This window comes from Colossoma macropomum, unplaced genomic scaffold (genome assembly GCF_904425465.1).
Source record: "Colossoma macropomum unplaced genomic scaffold, Colossoma_macropomum, whole genome shotgun sequence".
NCBI classification, from domain to species: Eukaryota; Metazoa; Chordata; class Actinopteri; order Characiformes; family Serrasalmidae; genus Colossoma; species Colossoma macropomum.
Genome location: NW_023494786.1, coordinates 17,393,452 through 17,416,437, shown reverse-complemented (window position 1 = coordinate 17,416,437; position 22,986 = coordinate 17,393,452). Strand labels below are relative to the sequence as shown.

Below are 22,986 nucleotides of genomic sequence, written 5' to 3'. Positions count from 1 at the left end.
AATGTAAGATTTTACAGTAATCAGCTGTTATTTGCACAGTATTTTAGGATAGTGTGCGGTACTTTGTGCAATAGCTTGAGCCACCTGTCTCTAAATATGGGTGATGGTAGTGGAGCTTCCCGGCAATAGTGTTAGCTTTTGTTAATTAGCTTTTATTGTGTCACCTGCAGCTTATTTTAGAAGACTTTTTTGTTGCTTTGTCTTGACATGCTATTCCTGCCCCAAACTGGTGTTAAAACCATGATGGTGTTTTGTGTTTCAGTTAACTATTTATTTTCATATTTTTATAATTAATCAATATTAGGTTACTGCTACTACTTAACGACTGGTATAAGACTTATACTTAGTGTATGTAGCTACTGTAATGCGATGCTAAGTTCATGATGTGATTGATAAACAGAACCATGCTTTTGTGACAAATCACATGATCGTCCTTTTAACTATGTAAATATGCGTAAACATTCAGGCATTTGCTTCCAGAAGCTAGTAAGAGAGATTTGTTGTGCTTGAGTACATGTTTACATGTCATACTAAATAGAATGTAGCAAAACCGAGGGTCCTCAAACAGCTGTGTGGGCACATTAGAGCACATTAGAGCTGTATGTTAGAAATATAGGAGTGCAGAGGGAAAAATCTGTACAAATACAGTAATCGGGTGTATTTAAGTAATTTAAATTTTATTATACAGTAGCAGATCTGTAAATACACAGTAAAGTACTGGAGAATACTCTTATTTTTACAGTGTAGTAAAATGATCTATGGTTTGTGTGTAGTGGATGTGATTCTGAGCAGAGAAGTCAATCTTTTAAAAACTGTATTTCATGTTTGTGCTGAATTCATGAAAGAAACTCTGTTGGTCTGAAATAAAACATGTAATAGTATCAGTTTACAGATAAACAGCTGTGGTCAGGAAAAAAGGTAATAAGTGACGTGAGAAGGGTGAACGTTAGCCCTTGCCTCTGGTCAAACTACGCATGCAACATCTGACCATGAGTGAAAATGAGAAGACATTCCAGTTTATTCTAGATTGGGGGCATCAAGCTTGGTTGAGCGCGCAGGGGCGATGTGAATGGAGCTCGGAGGAGACTGGTCCAGGCTGGAGTCAGATGTGAGCGGAGCTTGCAGGGGAGTGGCCCGAGCAAGAGTCAGATGTGAGCGGAGCTGCGAGACGACTGGTCCAGGCTGGAGTCGGGTCTGTGACGTAGGCAGGGAGAAGGAGAAGGCGAAGCAGCATCCCCCGTCGTTCAGCCATCCTCCGCTCCCCTTTCTGTGAGCCAGAGCTGAGAACAACGACTGATCAGAGAGAGAGACGAACACCCGGATTCAGTGGCTTGTTATCAGGTATGTGAGATGTTATTTAATAAGACAGCGTTCTTTAGTGTTGGCAGTCGTGAGGCTCTCTGTTCTGCGGAGTGAGGGGACGTTTGTTTGTGCTGCGTGACGGAGCATCCATGTTCTCGTGTTGACACAGAGGAGGGAGGACGGACATGCACGACGCACAAACGCAGTTGTTTCACTGCACCGCCACTGACATGTTTTGTGAACGTGTGCTGTTGGTGTGCTCTTCTGTGGTGTGTTTGGCCTGGAGACCGTGGAGTCAGGCAGGCTGTAGTGAGAGAGAGCAGATGGGCTGCTGGGCGTTTCTCCGCTCTGGGCTTGTTGAGTAACCTGCACGCTCTCCTCGCTGCGTGCTGTGCTTCACCAGCAGCCCATCTAACTACAAACCCCAGTGTTAATACGGTTTCATGTTTTTATTAAATAATCGATCAGGCGGTTTATCACAGTCTGGATTACACAGAGACTGTAAGAAAGAGTCTGTTTATGGATCGTAATAAAGCACCACGAACATTTACTTTGGGGATTTGAACAGTAAAACCTACATGAGTACTTTTGTTGACGATGATCTTTGTGTTATTATTATTATTATTATTATTATTATAGCAAATTGATAATGATAATAACATCAATAATAATAGTTGGTGTGAAGATATATTGTTTCTAGTATTTAAGCCCCCAAAACATCTCTTTATTGTAGTACGTCATGCTAATATAGGCCTTATTATCATTATTTTTATTTTTATTATTATTATTATCATCGTTGCTGTTTTATTGTTGTTGTTCTGTTGTTGTGAATAACAACAATAACCACAACAACAACAACAACAACAACATAATAATAATAATAATAATAATAATAATAATAATATTATTATTATTATTATTATTATTATTATTATTATGATTATTATTAATATTATCGTGCTGCTTTATTGTTGTTTTGTTGTTGTGAATAATAATAATAATAATAATAATAATAATAATAATAACAATAGGTAGTGTGAATATATCAGTGATTTATTATTATTTATTATTGTTGCTGCTTTATTGTTGTGAATTATAATAATAATAATAATAATAATAATAATAATAGCTGGTGTGAGTGTCGCTGGTGAGTTATTGTGTAATTGTTCAATAATTAGACTTTAGGCAAAAAACTATTTTTTATTGCACTGGTTTGTTATGCAAATATAGGCTTGAAGTTTCAGAGTGGTGGTAAATGTTATATCTCCATTTTGTCTTTTTTCATAAATATCATTTGAAAATGCCAGCTGCTCTTTACACTGTCAAAATGTCATGATGATCAGACCATTAGAAACCATGCAAATTACTTTATTTATTATTTATTATGTTTACTGTAGATACAGTTGATTCTTAATAATTCCGGTTTACACTGAATTATATTCAGAACAGACAGTACAGAGAGGTGCCTGTTCACTGAGAATGAGACACTCAAGCCCCTTGTGTCGATTCATAAAGCCTTTTTGATCATGTTTGTTGGACATAAACACCACCAAGATATCCTTCAGTGTGATGCAACACCAAGAAAGAGTGAAAGCTTACGGAGCCACAGACGTGTGGACCAGTTTTCCAGATACAGTTAATATATGATCTGTCTTTTTGTTTACAGGCTTAAAAGGATATGGATCTTGGTGTGGGTGTTAGGTAACAGTTATGGAGTGTTTAATTTAATTAGGGATTAGGACATGATACAGAGGGAAAAAAATATGCTTTAACAGCATAAGAGGTTAAATATTCCAGATATTCTTTGATACAGACATTGCAGTGAGCAGTGGTGAATGTGTGGAGGAACCCTTGTCAGTCATTTATAATAGGCATGCCTTAGGTCTGTCTTATTTATCTACAGTTTTACAAAATCACAGTATCACAAATTGCTCATTAGATGATAAAGTATCACAAGGATGTTTAGCAATCTACTATTGTTTGTACCAGATGCTGTCTAGTACATTCTGAAAGAGCAATATAACACTTAGTTAAGATTACAGTGTTGTGGAACTGTGAATGTGAACTGATTTGGAGATCAATTGTTCTTGCTCCTTCGGACTAACAGACAGCAGTGAACTGATTGGCCTGCGGTGTCTGTTCTAGATATTTCTGGAATTCTTGTCTCTTTATGGTCATAATCTATTACAGAGCATGGGTCAGATTTGGAAGGCACTGGTAGTCAGTATTTAAATCAATTCTCACATTATTTCTCAGCTCACTTGTCTGTCGAAGAAAAATCTTTACGTTTGTGTAATATCACACTCCTAGGCTCTTCTTCTTATTTTCTAAGCAATGTTAATAACACTACTTTTCATCTCTGTCCATTAACAGTCCAGAGCTAATTTAGGATTCTGCAGGTCTGTGTGCTAAGTACTGTGTACTTAATCTCTGTCATTCTTGATTGCAATCCACTTTGCACTCCTGTTAAATGGCATAGTGGCTTCTTGTAAGGCTTGTGCGCCCTCCTCTCTAAAAGGGAGTGCAGTGATCAGTGACTCACTCCCTGTTTCACCAGACTCCAGACTGCAGGCTAAACTTAGTGCCTTCTCAGGAAGGGACATCTGCAGGCTAGAGGCTCATCTCTGCCTCCACTCCCAGGGGAACTCAATATTCATACCTTTCCTTTACCTGAGGCAGGTAACAGCAAAGATGTGTCAGTATTGGCGAAAGAACATGTACACAGAAATCATAGCAGCCATTGTGAATTGTTTGATTTTCCCTGGTATGCTAGAATTATCAAGCCTTCACTCTTAGAAACAGAGATGCCAAAATGGTTCTGTGGAGTTATGCAATAGAGGAACCATTTTTGGTTCTAAATAACCTTTCCACTACCGACAGAACATATTGTATAGCATCAAATTGTATTGCAACACATAGTTTTGAATCATATTGTATCGATGCATTGTGACTAGCATGTTAGTTTGTGGCTGGAGCATTAGAGCGAGACAACATGAAGCACAACTTCTGTTTAAAATTTTTACCATATAATACTGGATGTTCTAATAAACTCAAAATGTATACATTAGCATATTAACATAAAGTGCTTTACATAGTCATTTTCGGCCACTGTATTTTTGCTGTAACAAAAGTGCATTAAATTGAGACATCACTGTACTGAATTGCATTCTGAATTTTTAATCATTAAATAATCTTTTTGAAGAACCTTTTTGTAAATGACAACCTTTATATAAAGAACACCCACAAAATATAAATGTTATTTACCAACTGAAGTTTTTTTCTAAACTCATACAACCAAGCTAAGAACCTAAGAACATCTAAATTCAGATTTTTGTTTGGATTTTAATGCAAAAGCCAAAGAACTCTGACGAAACAATATTTGGGCAGAGCAATTCTGCTTGCAAAGGGGGATCTTCCAATGACAAGTGGTATTTCAGAGCAGGGGCTTTCAAGATTCATGGAGGCAAATGCTATTTAACTCATTTAACTGCACATAACGGTCTAAATGTATAGTCTGTAATCATGGCAGGAGTAGTTCTTTCATTAAGATGATGGGAATTTAACAAGACAGAGATGTAATGCACTAATAACAGCATTTTTGCTCTGTTACTTTAGTGCTATGGACAAGCTGAATACTTTCATAAGAATTCAAACTGTCAGATGCTGGCCTTTTGAAGTAACCATCTGATGTAGCAGAGTGTGAATCAGTAGCATACATAAGTGTGGATTCATATTTATTTATATTTGTAGCATAAAATAAAATAATAAGCCAATGGTCTTTAAGCTAATGGCTGCTCATTTTCACTTTCCTGTTCAAAACAACTCGGCAATTTGGTCTGTGTAGCAGCGATGCTAATGAGCTCATCATTTGTGAAGCCTGTGGTAGAGCTAATCAAATTTTTATTTCTGCATCTATCATATTACTTTTGTTTTTACTACTATTGGTAGACCTATGTGACCTCACAGGCCACTGAATTAGTAATAAGTGTTTACACCAGCCTGCTGTGTGACTCACTGTGTGCTCTATTTGCAGGCCCACATATAGCAAAATGACGAAAGAGGAGACCACTGAGGTAGAGGAGGCTCAGCCCACCTCTGAATTCTCCAGCCCCGTCCATGAGCCCCGCAAGAAACCCATGGTCCATCCGTCTGCCCAGGCCCCGCTCCCCAAAGACTACGGTGGGTATCTGAGCCTGTTTTCATCTTCATGAACCCATGCTTGGCAAAGAAATGTGATATTTGTAGATTCACTACAAGAGAAGTGCTGACAGTATTACTGTCATTTTGGTATGTTGGACTCAATTACATATTCATTTGTATGTAAGTACGTGATTAATTACATACTTTAAATAACTACATTATATAATCAGATTAATTATACATTGCATTAGTTATATAATGAATTACGTTTACATTTGTGTAGAGTATGAAGTATGTAGGGCATCGTGTAGCTTATCTACTTTTTTGTGATGTGAAACAATGACAAAAAAATTGTCAAACATGTTAAAGATGTTTTTTTTTTTTTTCACCAGCAAGATTTTCATCAAATTGAATCTTCTTCTAATTACAAACACTAATGTAGTATTAGGGTGGGCAGTATGGCAAGAATATTACATCACAATACTTCAAGGCATTTTTAAAGACACACAAGATACATCACTGTGTGTCATTTTTCTGAGGTTGGTAACAAAAAATAACTAGTACTGCTATGAAGTAGTACAATATCCATGATTTGCTCAGGAAAGCCTGTGACGTAACGACCTAATTTGTCGCAGATAAATATCATCATTTTGTCCACCTTTGTGTGCTATTGATTGAATGTTTAATTTTCCCCCCTTTGACAGGATTTCTCCATATTTCAATTACCTGTGATGTGAAAAAAGTTCATATACATTCGCATGTAATATTGCTGGTGACAACTTCGACTTTTAAGGGTTACAACAAAAAAGCATTGTCTTTTCTGTCAATGAAAATCTTGCTATGTTCCTTGTTTTGCTCAATCACTATTTCAGCCTTCACGTTCTTCGATCCAAATGACCCGGCCTGTTTGGAGATTCTGATGGATCCACGCACCACCATCCCAGAGCTTTTTGCCATCATCCGACAGTGGGTCCCACAAGTGCAGCACAAGATTGACATCATCGGTGAAGAGGTGAGAGTCAGCCTATGGCTGTGCATCAGCTCTGATGTGACATTTAAATGCAGGGTTAAATATATTGCACTGGAAAAGATGCTGATATTTTGTGAGTTACTATGGGCAGAACAGACGTCTTCTTGCAGAGATGATTTTCGCCTGGCTTTAGTGACTAGTATTACATAACTGTAATATGCATATGCTGCATGGAAGCCTCACTTACCATGTTGCGCACATGGCAGTTGAGCAACCTCCACTAATGAATACATTACGCAGAACAAAGTTTGTGATTGATTGAAGGTGGATTCAGCTTTCCACAAACCTCACAAGCTTTGTTTAGCTGAAAGTATATTGAGGCCTTTAGACATCTGAGAAAATTTTATATGCAAAAAACAAAAAAAATACATAAACAAACAAACTCCATAAAACATACGGAATAGGTTACTGCAGGTACTTAAAGCAAAAAAATCTGAGTATAAATGGAGTGGGAAAATTTAGATTTGTGAACTTTTATCTCTGGTCCCTAATGGTATGAATGAGGATTTTAATCTCAGTTGATTTCTATAAAAAGGCTATCTTTTATCAATGTATTGTTGTTGCATTTGATATGTAAAACCCCCAAAAACAACAAAAATTAATTGATTTTTATTTAGTTTGCCTCTTAAAGAATAGCTTTGAATTAGCAAAAATACATGAATATAGGTCATACATTAGTCATGGTTTATTTTTACTCTGATGTAGAGGTGGGTAATCTTGTACAAAAAGAAGAAAAGGATTGTTCCAACTGACTGGCTTCTCTAGTTTGCTCAAAGCAGCAGCAGAGGTCTTTAGGCAGTTGGAACAAACTCCTCGGGAGGGTTTTTACTTTCTGGACCTGGATAACCCACCTTTGCTCTGATTAAATAAAAAAAGTGCTTACTGATCAGAATTGAGCTCTGGATGAAAATTGCTCAGATAAAATCACTGTGCATCCAACAGTAAAAGAAGTCTCGTGCATCTATTATACAGTGATAGGAACTCAGTGGCATACAAAAAGCTCACATTGTACACACTGTCATATTTTACTGTGGCCAAAATGGCATGCACACACTGCAACTCCTCTGCCTGCAGATTTAAACAAGTTTAAGGGACCATTGCTAAATTCTCAGAATGGATCACTGGCGAGATTCTTGGTTCAAAAGGTTTAAATCAGATGTGCTGCTGGTGGAATTTAACAACTCCATGCAATGGGTGTAGTGCAGCAAGAAGACAGGAAACAAACTTGTCTTCTTCTAACTGTATTCTTCCAACCAACGTATTTATAACTTTTTTAAAAATCAAAACATTCTTGTTATATAGTGTTTTTACTATCAGAAACACTATATAACATTTTCTGCCCAGATAAATAGTTTTAAATGTTTTTCTTGGTTGCCTAAGTCTTTTGCACAGCCATATATATTAAAGCTGCACTATGTAAGATTTGGAGATTTCCACATCTCTGGTGGAAATATGTAATCGCACGCAACATGCAAATGAACATTTTATAATGTCAGCTGTGCTTCAAACCGCCACGAGTGGATGTATCTGATGCTTGAGAGCATGTTGAAAGAGTATAGAAAAAGAATTTAAAACTTGGTGAAGGACATGTCGATAAGAATGTGAATTATCTAAAATTGTCATCATATACTCATTAGCATAATGTTGATTTTGCATTTGAGGCCTAAACATTGAACCAGACCTTTTTTTAAACAAGTGTGTGATGGTAATACATAAAAACGTGTGGTGTCATCTGATAAACCTCTGCAAAAATGGCCCGGCACCTCTGATTTTTAGATTATTATTTATAGATTATTACTTTTATTATGTATTTATTATTATTTATTATATTTAGATTACTATTTTTCTTTTAGCCTTCATAATGCTACTTAGGGTACATTGAGCTACTGGTACTCTACTTGGTAGAGCTTTTATCTTACATAGTGCTGCTTTGATAATTAGTCTAAAAACAAAGCATAGAATTATCTATGTCAAAAATAGATTTATATATAGCTTTATATGTACCAAATCATGTTTTGGAAGGGATCAAATGCCCATTTTTTAAATCAAAAGGTTTCATCTCTGCTTGATTACCACTCACGTTTTTCATACTGCTGGTGTCAGCTACAGTTTGCCATACTCTTTATCAATTACATGCGCTGTTGCCTTGAATTGATCTTGTATTAGAGCCAAGGTCCAATGACATTACACTCACAGCAGTAGTACAATGGTTACAATACAATCAAGTCTTCAAAAAGCTCTCAACTTCATTTATACTGTTTTTTTAGCAAATTACCTCCTACCTGACTGGTCATTCTCTGTGTGACTGACAAGGACTGTTGCCTTTTGGCTTAACCTTCAATAAGACTGTCTCCATAAAGCCCAGCTTGTTTGTTACCAAGTGCCATTATTGCAGCAGAGGAGAGATGTATTGATTTGGTGCACAGCTACACTGAGCTTCTGAGAGGAGTCAAGTTTCTGGGTTTGTGTGGAGTGTGGTTTGTGGTAACATGTCATCTTTCTGGACCTTTGTGGTGGGATCCAACCCGTTTGTTCTAGCCTGTGCAGGTGCATGTTACATTTAGCTGAGGAACTGTAACTATTTGATGAACTGCTAAAGCAGAGTGAGAATGAGTTGTTCTTCTGCCAAGCAGATGAGAGAATGTGATCTATAGCTCATTCAGTAATGAAGCCTTTCTCTGTAAAATTGCCCTTGTCACAGTAACCTATTTTCATTATGTGAGCTGTGAGGAGGATGAAGGTCAAGGGCTTGCTATCTCAATGCAGCAATTTCTGTTCTATTTCTACCATGTCTTTCAGGATAAAATGGAGTGTATTTTGCTAATGCATAAAAGTATTAGTGGTTGATATCATGCTGAAATCTTGCTTTCAAGTATGGAATCTCTCTCTGTCTCTCTCTCTCTCTCTCCCTCTCTCTCTCCCCGCCTGGATTAGCATCACAGAAATATATAACATGTATTTATGTAGAGATGCAGTACAATTAATAAAATGCAGATATTTTAGCACAAATATTGGTTTGAAATATCAGCGAATTATAAACACCTATCTGATTGTTTTTTTTTATTATCAAATATCTGCGGAAACCTATTTGATTCCAACATCATTGTTCATCCATATTCTCCTGGTCTTTTCCCAGTGAACAGTAGGAGTGTGTGATTGGAATCAGCCAGGAATGGAACTGGCCTATTGTGATTGCCAATCAATTTTCTTTTATTTTAGTTTATATGTGTTGCAATTTATGACATAAATAGAGGGCCTTAAGCCACAATCTGTGATGCAAGTATGAGCTTTGGTTAAAGAGCAAATAAACATTGTTTTTGTATTTCTTGTTATTGTCTTTGTTTCTTTTTTTTGGCTAACATAATTCAGCCAAAAATGCTGCTGTCAGCCTCTAAAGAAATCAGAATGGGCCATCAGAATGAAAGATCAGTGTGTCCCTAATGAATAGGGATGCACAGTGCTGTTGCTATGTTGTCTCTAGAGACTCAGCGGCTGCAGGGATGGACAGCTCGGGTGATAATCCTCCCCCATTAGCCTGACTGAAATCTAAATTGATCCTTACTCTAAATCACTGCTCTCTGGGAAATCTGTGAGAGGAGCACCTCTCGCTGGCTGCTTTCCTGAAGCCAAGAGTGAATCCACTGGGTGCTTTTGTCTCAGTAAACCCCCAGAGTGGAAAGATTCACTTGCTGTCGGTAGTGGATACACTGTGAAAATGATTTGTTGTATCAACTTCAGTAACCTAGTTGCTTGAAAGCATTGAAACTAATATAGAAACACAGACTATTTTATATGAACACGTTACTGAATTTAATTTGACTTGACAAAGATGAAAAACATTATGATAACTTTTAAATTCTTTTGGCAATTTATGAAGTTTGACAAATTTATACTTTTTCTTTTAACAATGTTTGTAATTTCTTTTTCTTTTTTTGTAATGACTATAAAAAGCATTTCAAATGCGTTTTGTCCTGTTCTGAAATGAAATATCTTAAGGTTTCTACCAGGTTGTTGTACACACCCCCCAACACACACAAAATGGCTGCCAATTCTCTATGGAGGTCTCTGAGTGGCTGGTGGAAAGTGAAGTGGAAAGTGAAACAGTAGTGTGAATGACTCAGCAAAAACAGCCCCCCCTTTCATCCATCAGTAGTACTAATTCATCGCATCCTTCATTATTAGACATGAAGACATTAAGAGTTTATCCTGCCTTATCTGGGGAAGTTTATATGAGAATTCCCCACTCAGTTTTATGTCAGTCAGCAACATATTTCTCCTCTATTACTGCCTGCTGCTTTCCTACCATGTCACTACTCTTCATCTAGAAACTATGAGTTGTGCTTTTGTCTTTCAGATTTTAAAGCGTGGTTGCCATGTCAATGACCGTGATGGGCTGACCGACATGACCCTCCTGCACTACAGCTGCAAAGCAGGGGCTCATGGAGTGGGTGAGTAATTGGCCAAGGACTTATTCACTTGATCTAATAGTATAATAGGTCTCTGTCAAGTAAATCTGTGTTAATTTGACCATGTGTTTTAGATTTTCTAGAGTTGTAAGCTTAAAGTTACATAGTTACCATATTTTTAGGAAATAGAAAGTTTAGTTTTGACAGCTACAGTATGGTGCACTCTTAAAAATAAATGTGCCAGGTTCTTTGCATGGTGTTATAGAAGAATCATTTTTTGCTACCTAAAAAAACTTTCAGGGAGCCATTTTTGTAAATGAGGTGTGCAGGTATAAAGAACCTCCACACATTGTAAAGGTTCAGAATTGGCACAGAAGTCATTTACTCTTAAATATTAAGATACCAAATGGAACCACAAAGGGCTCTTTGCCTTAGAAGAACAATTTTTGTTTCCTTTATGAATTTTTTAGTAGATGTGCCTTTAAAAAAACATTTTGGTAAAAAAAATATGTGCAAATATGAAGATCCTTTTAAAGTTAAGAACCGTAAACCCAAGCCAAGATCCATTTATTTTTAACAGTTAAGTACATTCTCATGGTACAGTCCCCTTTACATAACAATTAGCTCTTCCATTTCTTAAGTTTGCAATAGGTTTTTGGTCATTTGTTGATCTTTTTGTGTAAGTTTGAAGCCGACACATTAATTTGCCTGGCACAGACACAGCTGTTTTTAGGTTGTATATGGCTGGAAATATTGCATTGCATTGTGACATATTTCTTGATCTTTTGTATCCGCGTTATCGTGAACACATTCAGCATCTCTCTGTCATGTTTTCTTTATATATATAAAGTAATTGTAACAATGAAAACATTCTCTCTGTCCTTTTGTCTAGTACTGGGTTTTGTATGAACTCTTCCTTGTGTATCCAATGTCAGGTGACCCTGAGGCTGCCCTCAGGCTGACCAATCAGCTGATTGCTCTGGGTGCAGATGTGAGTCTGCGCAGTCGTTGGACAAATATGAATGCGCTACACTACGCTGCATACTTTGATGTGCCTGAGCTGATCCGGGTTTTGCTCAAAGCTGCTAAGCCTAGAGGTCAGCTCACACACACACACACACACACACACACACACACACATACAAAACAGAGTTTAAGAGAGCAATAGAAAACAGGCTTTGTGTGCGCTGAATTATGAGTAAATGTCCTTATATGCCAAAAGTTCTTGTAATGCTGGTGTGTATATGTATATATAAACTAAATACAGTACTGTGCAAAACTGAGTAGCCAACCTGTATTTATTTCCAAAACTTAAAAAAAAGATAAAAACTTAGAGTAAATGGGACTCCAAACAACCATGCAAGACATGGTAGACACCAAAACTGTTAGCATCAGATAAACAGATAAACTTTCATTTTTGAGAGAGAGGAGAAAACCAAGCTCCACTCTTGCTTCAGATCTGAAGAAATGCACAGATGTTTTTGTCCATCCTTCCACTGTGAGAAGACAGTCAGCACTGTGGTTCTAAAAGGATGTGTATCTGTTCAGAAGCCATGAATGAGAAAAGGAAATGGGCAAAAAACAATGGACTGATTAACCCAAAGTCCGGACCTCAACATCACTGAATGTGTTAGAGATTATATGGATTGTGAGAATCAGAAAATGCAACCAACTTCTAAGACTGAACTTTGGAGGTGTGGAAAAAAGGTGTGGTTTGAAAAGCTGGCAAGTCTCATGAAAAGAATGGAAGCTGTAATAAAGGCAAAGAGTGGACACACTACATACTGATAGAATAATATAATGTTTTTTGTTGTTGTGGCTTTTCTGTAGTTTTCTATTTTCTGTCTTCTGTTTTTTTTTTGTATGCTGAAAAATTGATAACTTCTACTTAATAACCATTTAGACTAGAAATTAAATACATGATGGGTGGTGTCTGACCTTTGCACAATAATATAGACCAGTGTATGTATGAACACATACACAAGGCTTGTGACCTCTTTATCTCAGCACTGCTCTGTCAGAACTGTGCCAAATCGATTGATTCCTAGCCTGATTCATTCTTACTGCCTCAGTGTATAGCCTGCCCAGCCTTTTTTATTAGACTTCTTTGGCTGTGCCCTTCCAGTGAATTCTCAGAAATGATTAAACTCAGTGCGTCTGAAAAATGCTCTGGGTCTTACAGACAAATAGTCAGAAGCATACATACTCTCACAATCTTGCCCCACTGTGCCCATTTCATTAACCCATGTATTGATCTCTCATGTCCCCACGGCTTCAGTGTAGAATTGGCCATTGATTTGCTACTTTCTGCCTTCATAGTGTCGTTTTTACAGCTCTGGGTCTGATCAGGAGGTGTTAGTGGAATGTGAAGTGCTAGTCTATGTGGTAGCGCTTTCTTCCACAGCTTAAAAAGTAGAGTCTTACAGTTTCAACATATAAGTCCATAATTTAATTGCACATGTCGTGCATCAGAAAAAGCTGCTAATGAAGTGGCTAATGAGGATTGCAAGCTGTGGGGCATCTCATTATGATGCCCTCTAATGAATCAGCAGGAGTTTGTAAACGTGCTTACTGGCCTTTTTTCCTCTGCAGTGCTGAACTCCACCTGCAGTGACTTCTATCACGGCACTGCCCTGCACATCGCCGCCTCCAATCTCTGCCTGGGAGCTGTCAAATGTCTTCTAGAGCATGGAGCCAACCCCACTGTCAGAGTATGACCCAATTTAATTGTTGACATTAAGTCCATTCAGTTCTGTTTTAGCAGACACATTTGTTTAATCATATCAGATCTAGACATTTTAACCCTTGTGACAGTCATCATCAATGAAAATAAAAGCACCGTGTAATTCAGTATTAGTTATTTCTCACTTGTAGTTCATTGAAACAAGCAGAAACATGAAAGAAGTATGGATTCTAAACTTTCATTTGTGTTGATAAGTAGAAAAAGAGATATTTTATTATGAATGTGATGAAAAGTTAATGTTGTGATGTAAGTGATGTTTTGTTTTGTAGAAATAACTAACATCTTTTACATTTTTCAAATGTAAATGTAGTTCATTTGTGGCTGGCCACAGCTCACTGTGTAGCTAAAATGTAATTATGCACATATATTGAATGAATGAATGGACAAAACTCACTCTACTTTCTCTAAGGCTTCTAAGGGTTAAACAGAGGTGTAGTCTACTGTACATCTGTAGATACAATGGATGACCTCTTTTTCTCCTTTTTAAATTTTGTTTCTCCACATCCTTTACCATGTACAACACGACTTACACCAAACTAATTCCTTTCCAATGCCCTCTCCAGAATGATAAGGGCCAGGGCCCTGCTGAAGTGGTTCCTGACCCCATGGACATGAGTCTGGACAAGGCAGAGGCAGCCATGGTGGCCAAAGAGCTGAAGCAGCTGCTGTTGGATGCTGTGCCGCTCAGCTGCAACCTTCCCCGTGTCACCCTTCCCAATTATGACAACATCCCCGGCAACCTCATGCTCTCCTCCCTTGGCCTCAAGCTGGGTGACCGCGTGGTTCTGGATGACATGAAGGTGAGGGAGAAACAAGCAGAAAGAAAAGTTTAATGAAAAAGAGCAAATGAGGGATGATGAGAAAACAGTTGTGAGGAAAAACAATCCGTAATAGTTGCTTGAAGTTTTAGTTCCTGATTAATTCCTACAGTTTTTCTTGCAACATTTGTTCAGCACATTAAATTGTATATAATTACTGGAAAATAGGCACAATAAAGAACAAGAAATGCTTCTTAGAAGTGAGCACTGAGCTTGACTGTCTAATAAAACGTGGAATTGAGATCCACAGTTCAGAAGCATAATAACAGAAAGAGGCCTCTCTGCATTTTTTGTATTTTATGAAAGGTGTTTGCAGAAGGCCAGCGAGATCTAAGATCATAAACTAGAACAGAAACAGATAGACACTCTGTGATGTAAGCAGGTTCTAGGTCATCTAGAGCCTTAAAAACTAATCACAGAACTTTAAAATCTATTCTAAAAGATGTGCCAGTGCAGTTCCTTCAAAATGGGAGTGATATGAGCTCTCTTTTTTTGTTTTTTGTTAGGATCTGTGCTGCCGCATTGTGTACAAGTTGTAAAGGATGTATTGTTTTTTTAGGGAGTCCAGTAAGTAGAGCATTACAGTAATCAACTCTGCTTGTAACAAATGCATGAACACGTTTCTCAGCGTCGCTCTGACATAGAAAAGGCCGAACTTAGCAATATTTCTCGATTGATAAAAAGCTACTTTAGTGATTGTGTTTACATGTGGGATAACAGAGCTCAGAATCTAAGATCACACCGAGGCTTCATACTTTAGGTTTGGTATATGAAGCTAAAGAGCCGAGTTTCTCATAAAGATTTTTCTCTGAGTTTTAGTACCAACAATCAGTATTTCAGTTTTTTCTGAAAGTAGTTCTAGAAAATTTTGTGACACAGGTGGTAAGCCTGACTGCAGAGTCTTTATTATCTGAAGTAATGGAAATGTATAATTGATGTGTCATCGGCATAGCTATGAAAATTTATATTATATTTCCTAATGACATCACCTAGAGGTAACATGTACAAAGAGAAAAGCAAAGGCCCTAAAACTGAACCCTGTGTGACTCCACAAGAAATGTCATTTTTTTAATGAATCATTGCCCAATGAAACCAAGAAATGTCTAATCATCAAATATGATGTAAACCATTCTAAAACTGTGTCTGATAGGCCTACCCAGTGTTCAAGACTGTGGATTAGAGTCTTGTGATCAACATTATGAAAGCTGCTCTATGTTCACTATGTATGTAGACAGCCACAGACAGTACTATCACCAGTTGTCGTGCACAGATCATTGTCTACTCTCTACTCCATCCATCACTGGTCAGTTTCTGACCACAGGGCTGCTGTTAACCAGTTTTAAAGGGGTGGTGCACTAATCTCAGCATAACATTAATGCTGACATGGTGGTGGAATGACAGTGTTTGTGACAGTGGTATGAGCATTTCAGGTACAGCAGCATTACTGAGGTTGTTATGCATCAGTGTCTTTGCTAGGTTAACATCCACCACCCAAAAATATCTAGTACTGTGTTCATCCATGAAGGGCTGGAGGATGGCTAACTCAAACTGTGCAATAACAGATGGACTAACACCAGCAGCACTGCTGTGTCTGATCCACTCGTACCAGCACAGCACACCACATCAGTGTCACTGCAGTGCTGAGAGTGATCACCACCCAAATAATACCTGCTCTGTGGGGGTCCTGACCATTGAAGAACAGAGTGAAAATGGGGCTAACGAAGTATGCAGAGAAAGAGATGGACAACAGTCTGTAATTGTAGAACTATAAAGTGCACCAATGTGTTAGGAGCTGATAAAATGGACACTGAGTGTACGTACAAGACAGGTCTACTTAATAAAGTGGCTGGTCTTATACCGCAGTTCAAATTAAAAGGGCATGGTTCCAGGCTTGTGGAGAATATTTTTAATCAAAGCACATGCATCCATCTTTATGTAGTCTCTGTTTCATCCTCAGACCGGCACCCTCCGTTTTTGTGGCACAACTGAGTTTGCCAGTGGTCAGTGGGTAGGCATCGAGCTGGATGAACCAGAAGGCAAGAACGATGGTAGCGTAGGCGGGGTCCGCTACTTTATCTGCCCACCAAAACTGGGTAAGCATCTTCATCTACCTTTTTCTGTGCTTTTCCTTACCTGGGTTCCTTTGAGTGAGTAAAGAGATCTTACAACATGATTGACTGATACATTCAGTAATTGACTTTTTTATGAACTCTGCCATCTGCTTTCCAGGAATCTTTGCCCCTGTATCCAGAATCAGCAAAGCTGTCGATCAGACCCCCTCTTCAGTCACCTCCACACCCAAAACCCCACGGATGGACTTCTCCCGCGTCACTGGCAAGATCAAGAAAGAAAAGAAGGAGAAGGATCGTGAAAAGGGTGAGTAAAATATTCAGTATATGTCAATACATTCCCAATACATATTTACACCTGTATTAGTGCTTCTATTGTGCTTTTATAAGGGGAGCTAACACCTTAGACTCATCAGTTAATTTAATGGAAAACACAGGATTTAGATGGCATTACATGACCTACAGAAATGCTCCAAATTCACTTAAAATAGAACCTCTTTGCATTCATTTACATTAAAAGTTATGCTTTTTTGTCTTCTCCTGTAAAGTTACTGTTTTGCAGATACATGTTTTCTTTCAACAGCCATAATATATGCATTTTCTCTCTCATAACAACCATTATTCAAATCTTTCTCCTCCAGCCATGAGGAAGAAATCTCTGTCAGTGGCCAGTCTAGATCCTGATGGAGTGAAGGTTGAAGTGGGAGACCAGGTTTTGGTGGCTGGACAGAAGCAAGGAATCGTCCGCTTTTACGGGAAAACAGACTTTGCACCAGGCATGTCCACTACCAGAATAGTTACAAGCTATTTTGAGAAATCAGGCAATGCAAATACCCTTTAGGACCCTTAGGATGGTCATAACCATACATAGACCATCAGTGGCCAGTTTATTAAGTACAGCTACTGCCATGTCTTTCACAGTGAATTATAAACTGCACTCAAAAGATGATCAATAGCTAAGGGTAATTTGCTTTGTATTGTTAACATTAAGGAAGCACTTTAGTTCGTTCACTTTAGGATATTACTAGGATGTAAGGGGAGACACACCATAGGGCCTGCTCATTTTATGCTTATACTATATTTGCAAATGTTTGCATAAACAGAATTTAAAATGTTTTAAAATGTTCAATGTTTGGTTACTGATAAAAGATTAAGCCTTCCACAAGCCACAGTCCTTCAGTGTGGTCAGTCAAGTGACTTCTGAGTACAAAACAGTGGTGTAAAAATTATTTTGATTACCTCATTACCACATCATTTTTTGGCAACTGTAACAAGGTTGGACAAGCTTTACAGAACATTGGCAAAATATCTACGTTATAACTATATCAATGTTTGTGTGGGTTCTTTCAGGTTACTGGTTTGGTGTGGAATTGGAGCAGCCCACTGGAAAGCATGATGGCTCTGTCTTTGGAGTTCGCTACTTCACCTGCCTTCCCAAATACGGAGTGTTTGCTCCACCATCTCGCGTTCAGAGGTAAGAATTTGACTGAACATTTAATAAATTGTAACTGTTTCACTAAAAGAGAAGACAGAAGGGTTTCCGTCTCACTAATAATAAGACAATGCCAGTCAGCCAGATATTAGCATGTTTATGTGGCATAGGCAGACAAAAAGCCAGAAACTGACCCTAAAATGTGAAGTGATCATCATTTAAATAATAACACTAACAATAATAATAACATGGCAAAGTAAAACGTGTTTGTTGTCTGTTGAATTAGCTGCTCTTGGATCAAGGTCAGCTCATGTTTTAGGACTTCAGTGCAAATGTCTGATATATATAGCTGATTCTGATCCATGTAACGCTTTACATTACACCAGAAGGCTACATTAATCTTGTCTTCAGACACAAATTAATGCACAAGTGGATGCTATCAGTGTGATAACAAAATTAAGCACTTCAGCATCACTGGGTCCTTTTTAATCTGCAGAATTGGAGGGCCAAAGGATTCCCAGGGTGATGGGACACTGGTGAAGAAAGTCCACCAGGTGACTAGTAAGTATAATGATAAAGACTATACTCATGTTGTTATGTTTATAGATGAAACATTGCAGACAAATGACAAATCTGACAAATCTCACCAGCTTCACATCCCATTTGTGTGCTCTTCACAGAAAAATATTTCATATGTAAAATGTTTAGTGCCCCCTGTCAGTTATAGTGTGTAACAGACATTGTTACATGTTTTTGTAATTCCATCAGATTTAGCCACAGACTGTATGGAAATTATAAAACTAAAATGCTTTTTATAGAATACAGACTGTGCTTTGTGTTATATTGTGTTTTTAAAAACTGATAATGGTTGTTAACAAAATTGAATTCTTACTATTGAATATGTACTGATGATGATTCTGTCTTGCGTCATTCCTCAGTGTCCCAGCCGAAGCGTAACTTCAACGCAGTGAGGTCTCCCAAAGACATCACATCTGAGAGCTCTATATCCAGGTATGCTGGGCAGTCATGTGTTTTAAAATGACATATGTGCTCATTCCATGCCAACTTACCTACAGCCTGTTTGGTCACATCATGGATTCTAGTTAAAAGATTCAAGTACTTCTGTTTAATTCATGTAACCATTAAAATTTCATGTGCTCTAATTTGTTGTCTAGTTATGAATTTTTAAAGTTTGACCCATCAGGTTCTAAATTGCTCATTATACATAAAACCTAAATTTTGCAAAAATTATTTTGAAAGCAGACTGAAAGATTACAATTCAAGAATGTGATACTGCACAATCTGACACATGAAAGTACATCCTCCAATAAATTAATCTGTGGGCATTTATTAACACAAAACTAGTTGATTTAAAATTAAACATTAATGTTAGTTTTAGTATTGTATTAAATTCCAGTTTCAATTCAGCTCAGTTCAGTTATTCGTTATGCAGTTAAACTCAGTGTTTATGATGCAACTTAACTAAAAAGCTAACTGGAGTACAGCTTTGAAATTTTTCATGGTCACACAAATTAAATAGAAGTTTTTGCTTAAACCTTTTCATGGAAATCCATGACAAGACTGGACAGGCCCATGGTGTGTGGGCATAGAATAAGCCATATTCATTTCCAGAGACTCTGCAGACCCCCAGTTCACACCTGTGACCTGTTTCTTTGTTTCAGCAGGTTGCTGTTCTGTTGCTGGTTTCCCTGGATGCTCCGTGCGGAAATGCAATCCTAAACGTATTACTCACTACCGCTCCTTCCCAGCTTTCCATTCTTCCCCAAATGAAAAAACACCCCATCACTGTCTATACATCATTCATTTGTGCTTTTCTCTGAGAATCACACCGATTGTCAAAGGCACAACTGTGCGTACCCCTCTCCAAACCTTCCCCTTTGACTGCAGTTAGCAAAAACTAGTGCCTTGTAAAGTAACTAATGTCCTGCATTCCGTTTATTAAGCGAACAATAACAGAACAATGTTTCTTGAATTCTGAATTAGGGAAACATAACCCTAACAAAAGCCATTTGTTAGTACAGATAGATTTTTTTTATTTAAAGTTAGATCTTTATTTTTTTGTCAAAATCACCCTAAAATGAAGGCCACAAAAACATGCCTTTAAATGTCTTTGTGGGCTTTGCATGCGTGTGTTTTTGTTTTAGAAAAACACCTTTTTGAGTTTGTCCACATCTTAGCCTGAAATACATCGTGGCTGCTGCTGCTAGAGTGTGCACTCTGTCTTAATTTCAGTATTCTATAGGAAACTAAGCTTTTAAATGCCTTTTCATTAGTTATCTGAGTATTTAATCATACGTAGATGGTTAATGTCTGTGTAAAAGTTGTTGAATAGCCTTGCACCTACACCTGTTATATTGTAGTAGGAATAAATGCAGATTTACCTTTAGCCTGACATTATCTTAAGCTGCCAGGAAAAAACATTACAGGGTTTATTGTTTATATCGTAATTGTCTTTCCCAGTGCAAGTGTGGATTATAACTGTATTAACATCCGCCATGCAGGCTTGTGTACAGTAACAGTGTGTACATGTGGATGGACATACTGTGTGAGCCTCTATATCTCTTACATAAGATAATGAATCATCCTTCCTAAATCTTATGTCAGAATGGGATTAGTTTAATAATCTCATGAAATTCTGTGCCAAACCAAATAGACAAATATTTCCCCTTTGGCCTAATCACAGGAGATAAAGCCAGGTCCATAAATAGTGGACGTTGACAAAGTTATTGTTATTTTTGCTGTCTACAGCTTACTGGAACTGAAATTAAACAAAGAGCATGAGCTCAAAGTACAGGATTTCTTTAATTTGAGAGTATTTACATTCAAACTGGATGAACGGTGAGCAGATCTTTACAGTTCTGGAACAACATCATATGGACAGATGAGACAAATATCAATTCATACAGAGTGATGGGAAGGGAAGGAACTGCTCATGATCCAAAGCATACTATCTCATCTGTCAAGCATGGTGGAGGTAGTGTTATGGCGTGGGCATGTATGGCTGCCATTGGAACTGGGCCCCTTGTATTTATTTGACGTGATTGCTGACAAAAGCAGCAGGATGAATTCTGAAGTGTGTAGGGCTATACCATCTGCTCAGATTCAACCAAACGCTTCAAAACTCATTGGATGATGCTTCACAGTGCAAATCTACGATGATCTGAATCATACTGCAAAAGCAACCCAAGATTTTTTAAGGCAAAGCAGAGGAATGTTCTGCAATGGCCAAGTTGATCACCTGACCTCATTCTAAATACTCATTCTGAATATGCATTTCACTTACTGAAGATAAAACACCCCAAGAACAAAAGAACTGAAGACAGCTGCAGTAAAGCACTGGCAGAGCATCAGCAGGGAAGAATCCCAGCATCTGGTGATGACTAGGGTCCAGACTTCCGGCAGTCATTGGGTATAAACAATTTTTACACTTTTAGCTCATATCACTGCTTTATTTTAACTCCCATATGCTGCAGTAGACAGCTAAAACAACTGTAATTTTGTCAATGTTCAAATATTTATGGACCTAAAGAATAAGCATAATCAATTAATTCACCAGTCAAAAAAAAATCACTCTGTATATTTGAGATGCTGTAATCCATACTGAATTAAAGGTATGCATAAACGTAAATTAGTCATAATCCAGGTCACCCTGCAATTCCTTGGTGTAATCTAAAAGACAACGCCTCTTTTACTTCTCCACCTGACGTTTCCTTCTCTCTTCCTATATCTTTCAAGTTTAATAGGTTTTGTAAATGGTTTACTTCAGCAACTCTGATAGTCAAGAAGGTATGTGATTATATCTATGTAAACAAGCGTTTAGGTATAAACAAAAAAAAGCAATATCTAATCTACGTCAACTTGCTTTGTGAATATGGGTGGTGTCTTTGTCTACGTAAGCACAGCATGAGTAAGAAAAGCTCCAGTCTCTTTCTGCCCCTACCTGATTAAGCTGCTTTGGGCTCAGTTCTCTTAACTATACCTTTCATCACAAGCAGCATTAAGAGAAATGACAAGACTGATCCCAGGTCTTGCTGTGGGCAGACTGTGAAGGGAAAAAACATCTAGTATGGCTTGTGCACTCTCTTTAACAAACCTTTTCTGTGAACACCCTGACGAGCACTGCAGAATGTAAGGGAATGCAAAAAAAAAGAAAACATACTGCTTAACAGATCTACAAAGGTTTGTGTTTCAGTCAGCATAATGCTAGTTATTCATGTATTATTGAATTTGTGTAGTAGTGCAAACATAGCCTCTGTAGTTATACGAGACTAGTGAAAGGCATTTTAAGATGGAGTGCAAAACTTACTTCATACTGTATAACCAGTGGTAAACATAATCATTGAATTTAGTGGAATCTGATCATTTGTGACAGTTGTATTGTTTTAGGGTGACTTTCTAAGCTGTCCGTGTTCCATCGAAATTCTGTTAATCAAGATTAACTTTCATTTCTTATCATCTCCATTTCCAAACACATTTCATTTAAATGGTTAAAAGAATTAGTGGGTGATTTTAACTGTAAATTATAGAGTGTATTTAGTATCTCTCATGGTCTCATTCCCTACGCTTCCCTCTCAGTATCAGATCAAGAAGAAAAAAAATGGCATTTTAAGTAGTTAACGTATTCTGTTATTCTACCCAGTTGTGTAGCCTACTTAATTTGTAAACATTTCTTTGTCCAAAAAGATATATTTTAATAATTTCACTATGTATTTTTTAATGTGCATCAGTTGGACAACCTGGTGACAAATATCCACGTTGGTGTATTCATGTGAACTATCTTCTGTAAGAAAGATTTTGTGAGGATTGTAATGCTGGAGTCAGTTCTGGTTTAGTTAACTAGGCTACTGCATGCTGTCTTTATAAATATGTGCTTTTCTTTTTTCAGCCACATATTAGCATGTTAATTCCCATAAAGTGAGAATTCTACTCTTGACTAATGGATATACAAATAATAAACATTTGGTGTTTCGTACATAGCTACCCTGTCTTCTTTTTTTGGTAGAAAATGAGCAGGATTAAATAAGC

The 22,986-nt window shown here is 37.6% G+C and overlaps 1 protein-coding gene across 2 annotated transcripts; it reads left to right on the top strand.

Moving 5' to 3' along the window:
* Nucleotides 1-1,084: 1,084 nt before the first annotated feature.
* clip3 (CAP-GLY domain containing linker protein 3) lies at nucleotides 1,085-22,937 on the top strand. Of its 2 annotated transcripts, none has more exons than XM_036562725.1 (14): nucleotides 1,085-1,341; nucleotides 5,336-5,481; nucleotides 6,315-6,454; nucleotides 10,827-10,920; nucleotides 11,814-11,975; nucleotides 13,471-13,589; nucleotides 14,185-14,421; nucleotides 16,397-16,532; nucleotides 16,669-16,815; nucleotides 17,150-17,284; nucleotides 17,859-17,982; nucleotides 18,437-18,501; nucleotides 18,879-18,951; nucleotides 19,623-22,937. In XM_036562725.1, exons 2-14 carry the CDS (start codon nucleotides 5,352-5,354, stop codon nucleotides 19,678-19,680), a joined length of 1,620 nt encoding a protein of 539 aa, XP_036418618.1. In that variant the 5' UTR covers nucleotides 1,085-1,341; nucleotides 5,336-5,351; the 3' UTR covers nucleotides 19,681-22,937. The 2 variants fall into 2 exon arrangements, with proteins under 2 accessions (XP_036418618.1, XP_036418624.1); XM_036562731.1 differs by having other exon boundaries at nucleotides 1,086-1,341; nucleotides 19,626-22,937.
* Nucleotides 22,938-22,986: the final 49 nt, after the last annotated feature.

Coding starts and splice junctions, on each gene's coding strand:
- clip3 (XM_036562725.1), top strand. CDS start 5,352: ATGACGAAAGAGGAGACCACTGAGGTAGAGGAGGCTCAGCCCACCTCT. Junction 14,422..16,396: donor TGGTTCTGGATGACATGAAG/GTGAGGGAGAAA, acceptor TTTCATCCTCAG/ACCGGCACCCTCCGTTTTTG. Junction 18,502..18,878: donor GAAAGTCCACCAGGTGACTA/GTAAGTATAATG, acceptor GTCATTCCTCAG/TGTCCCAGCCGAAGCGTAAC.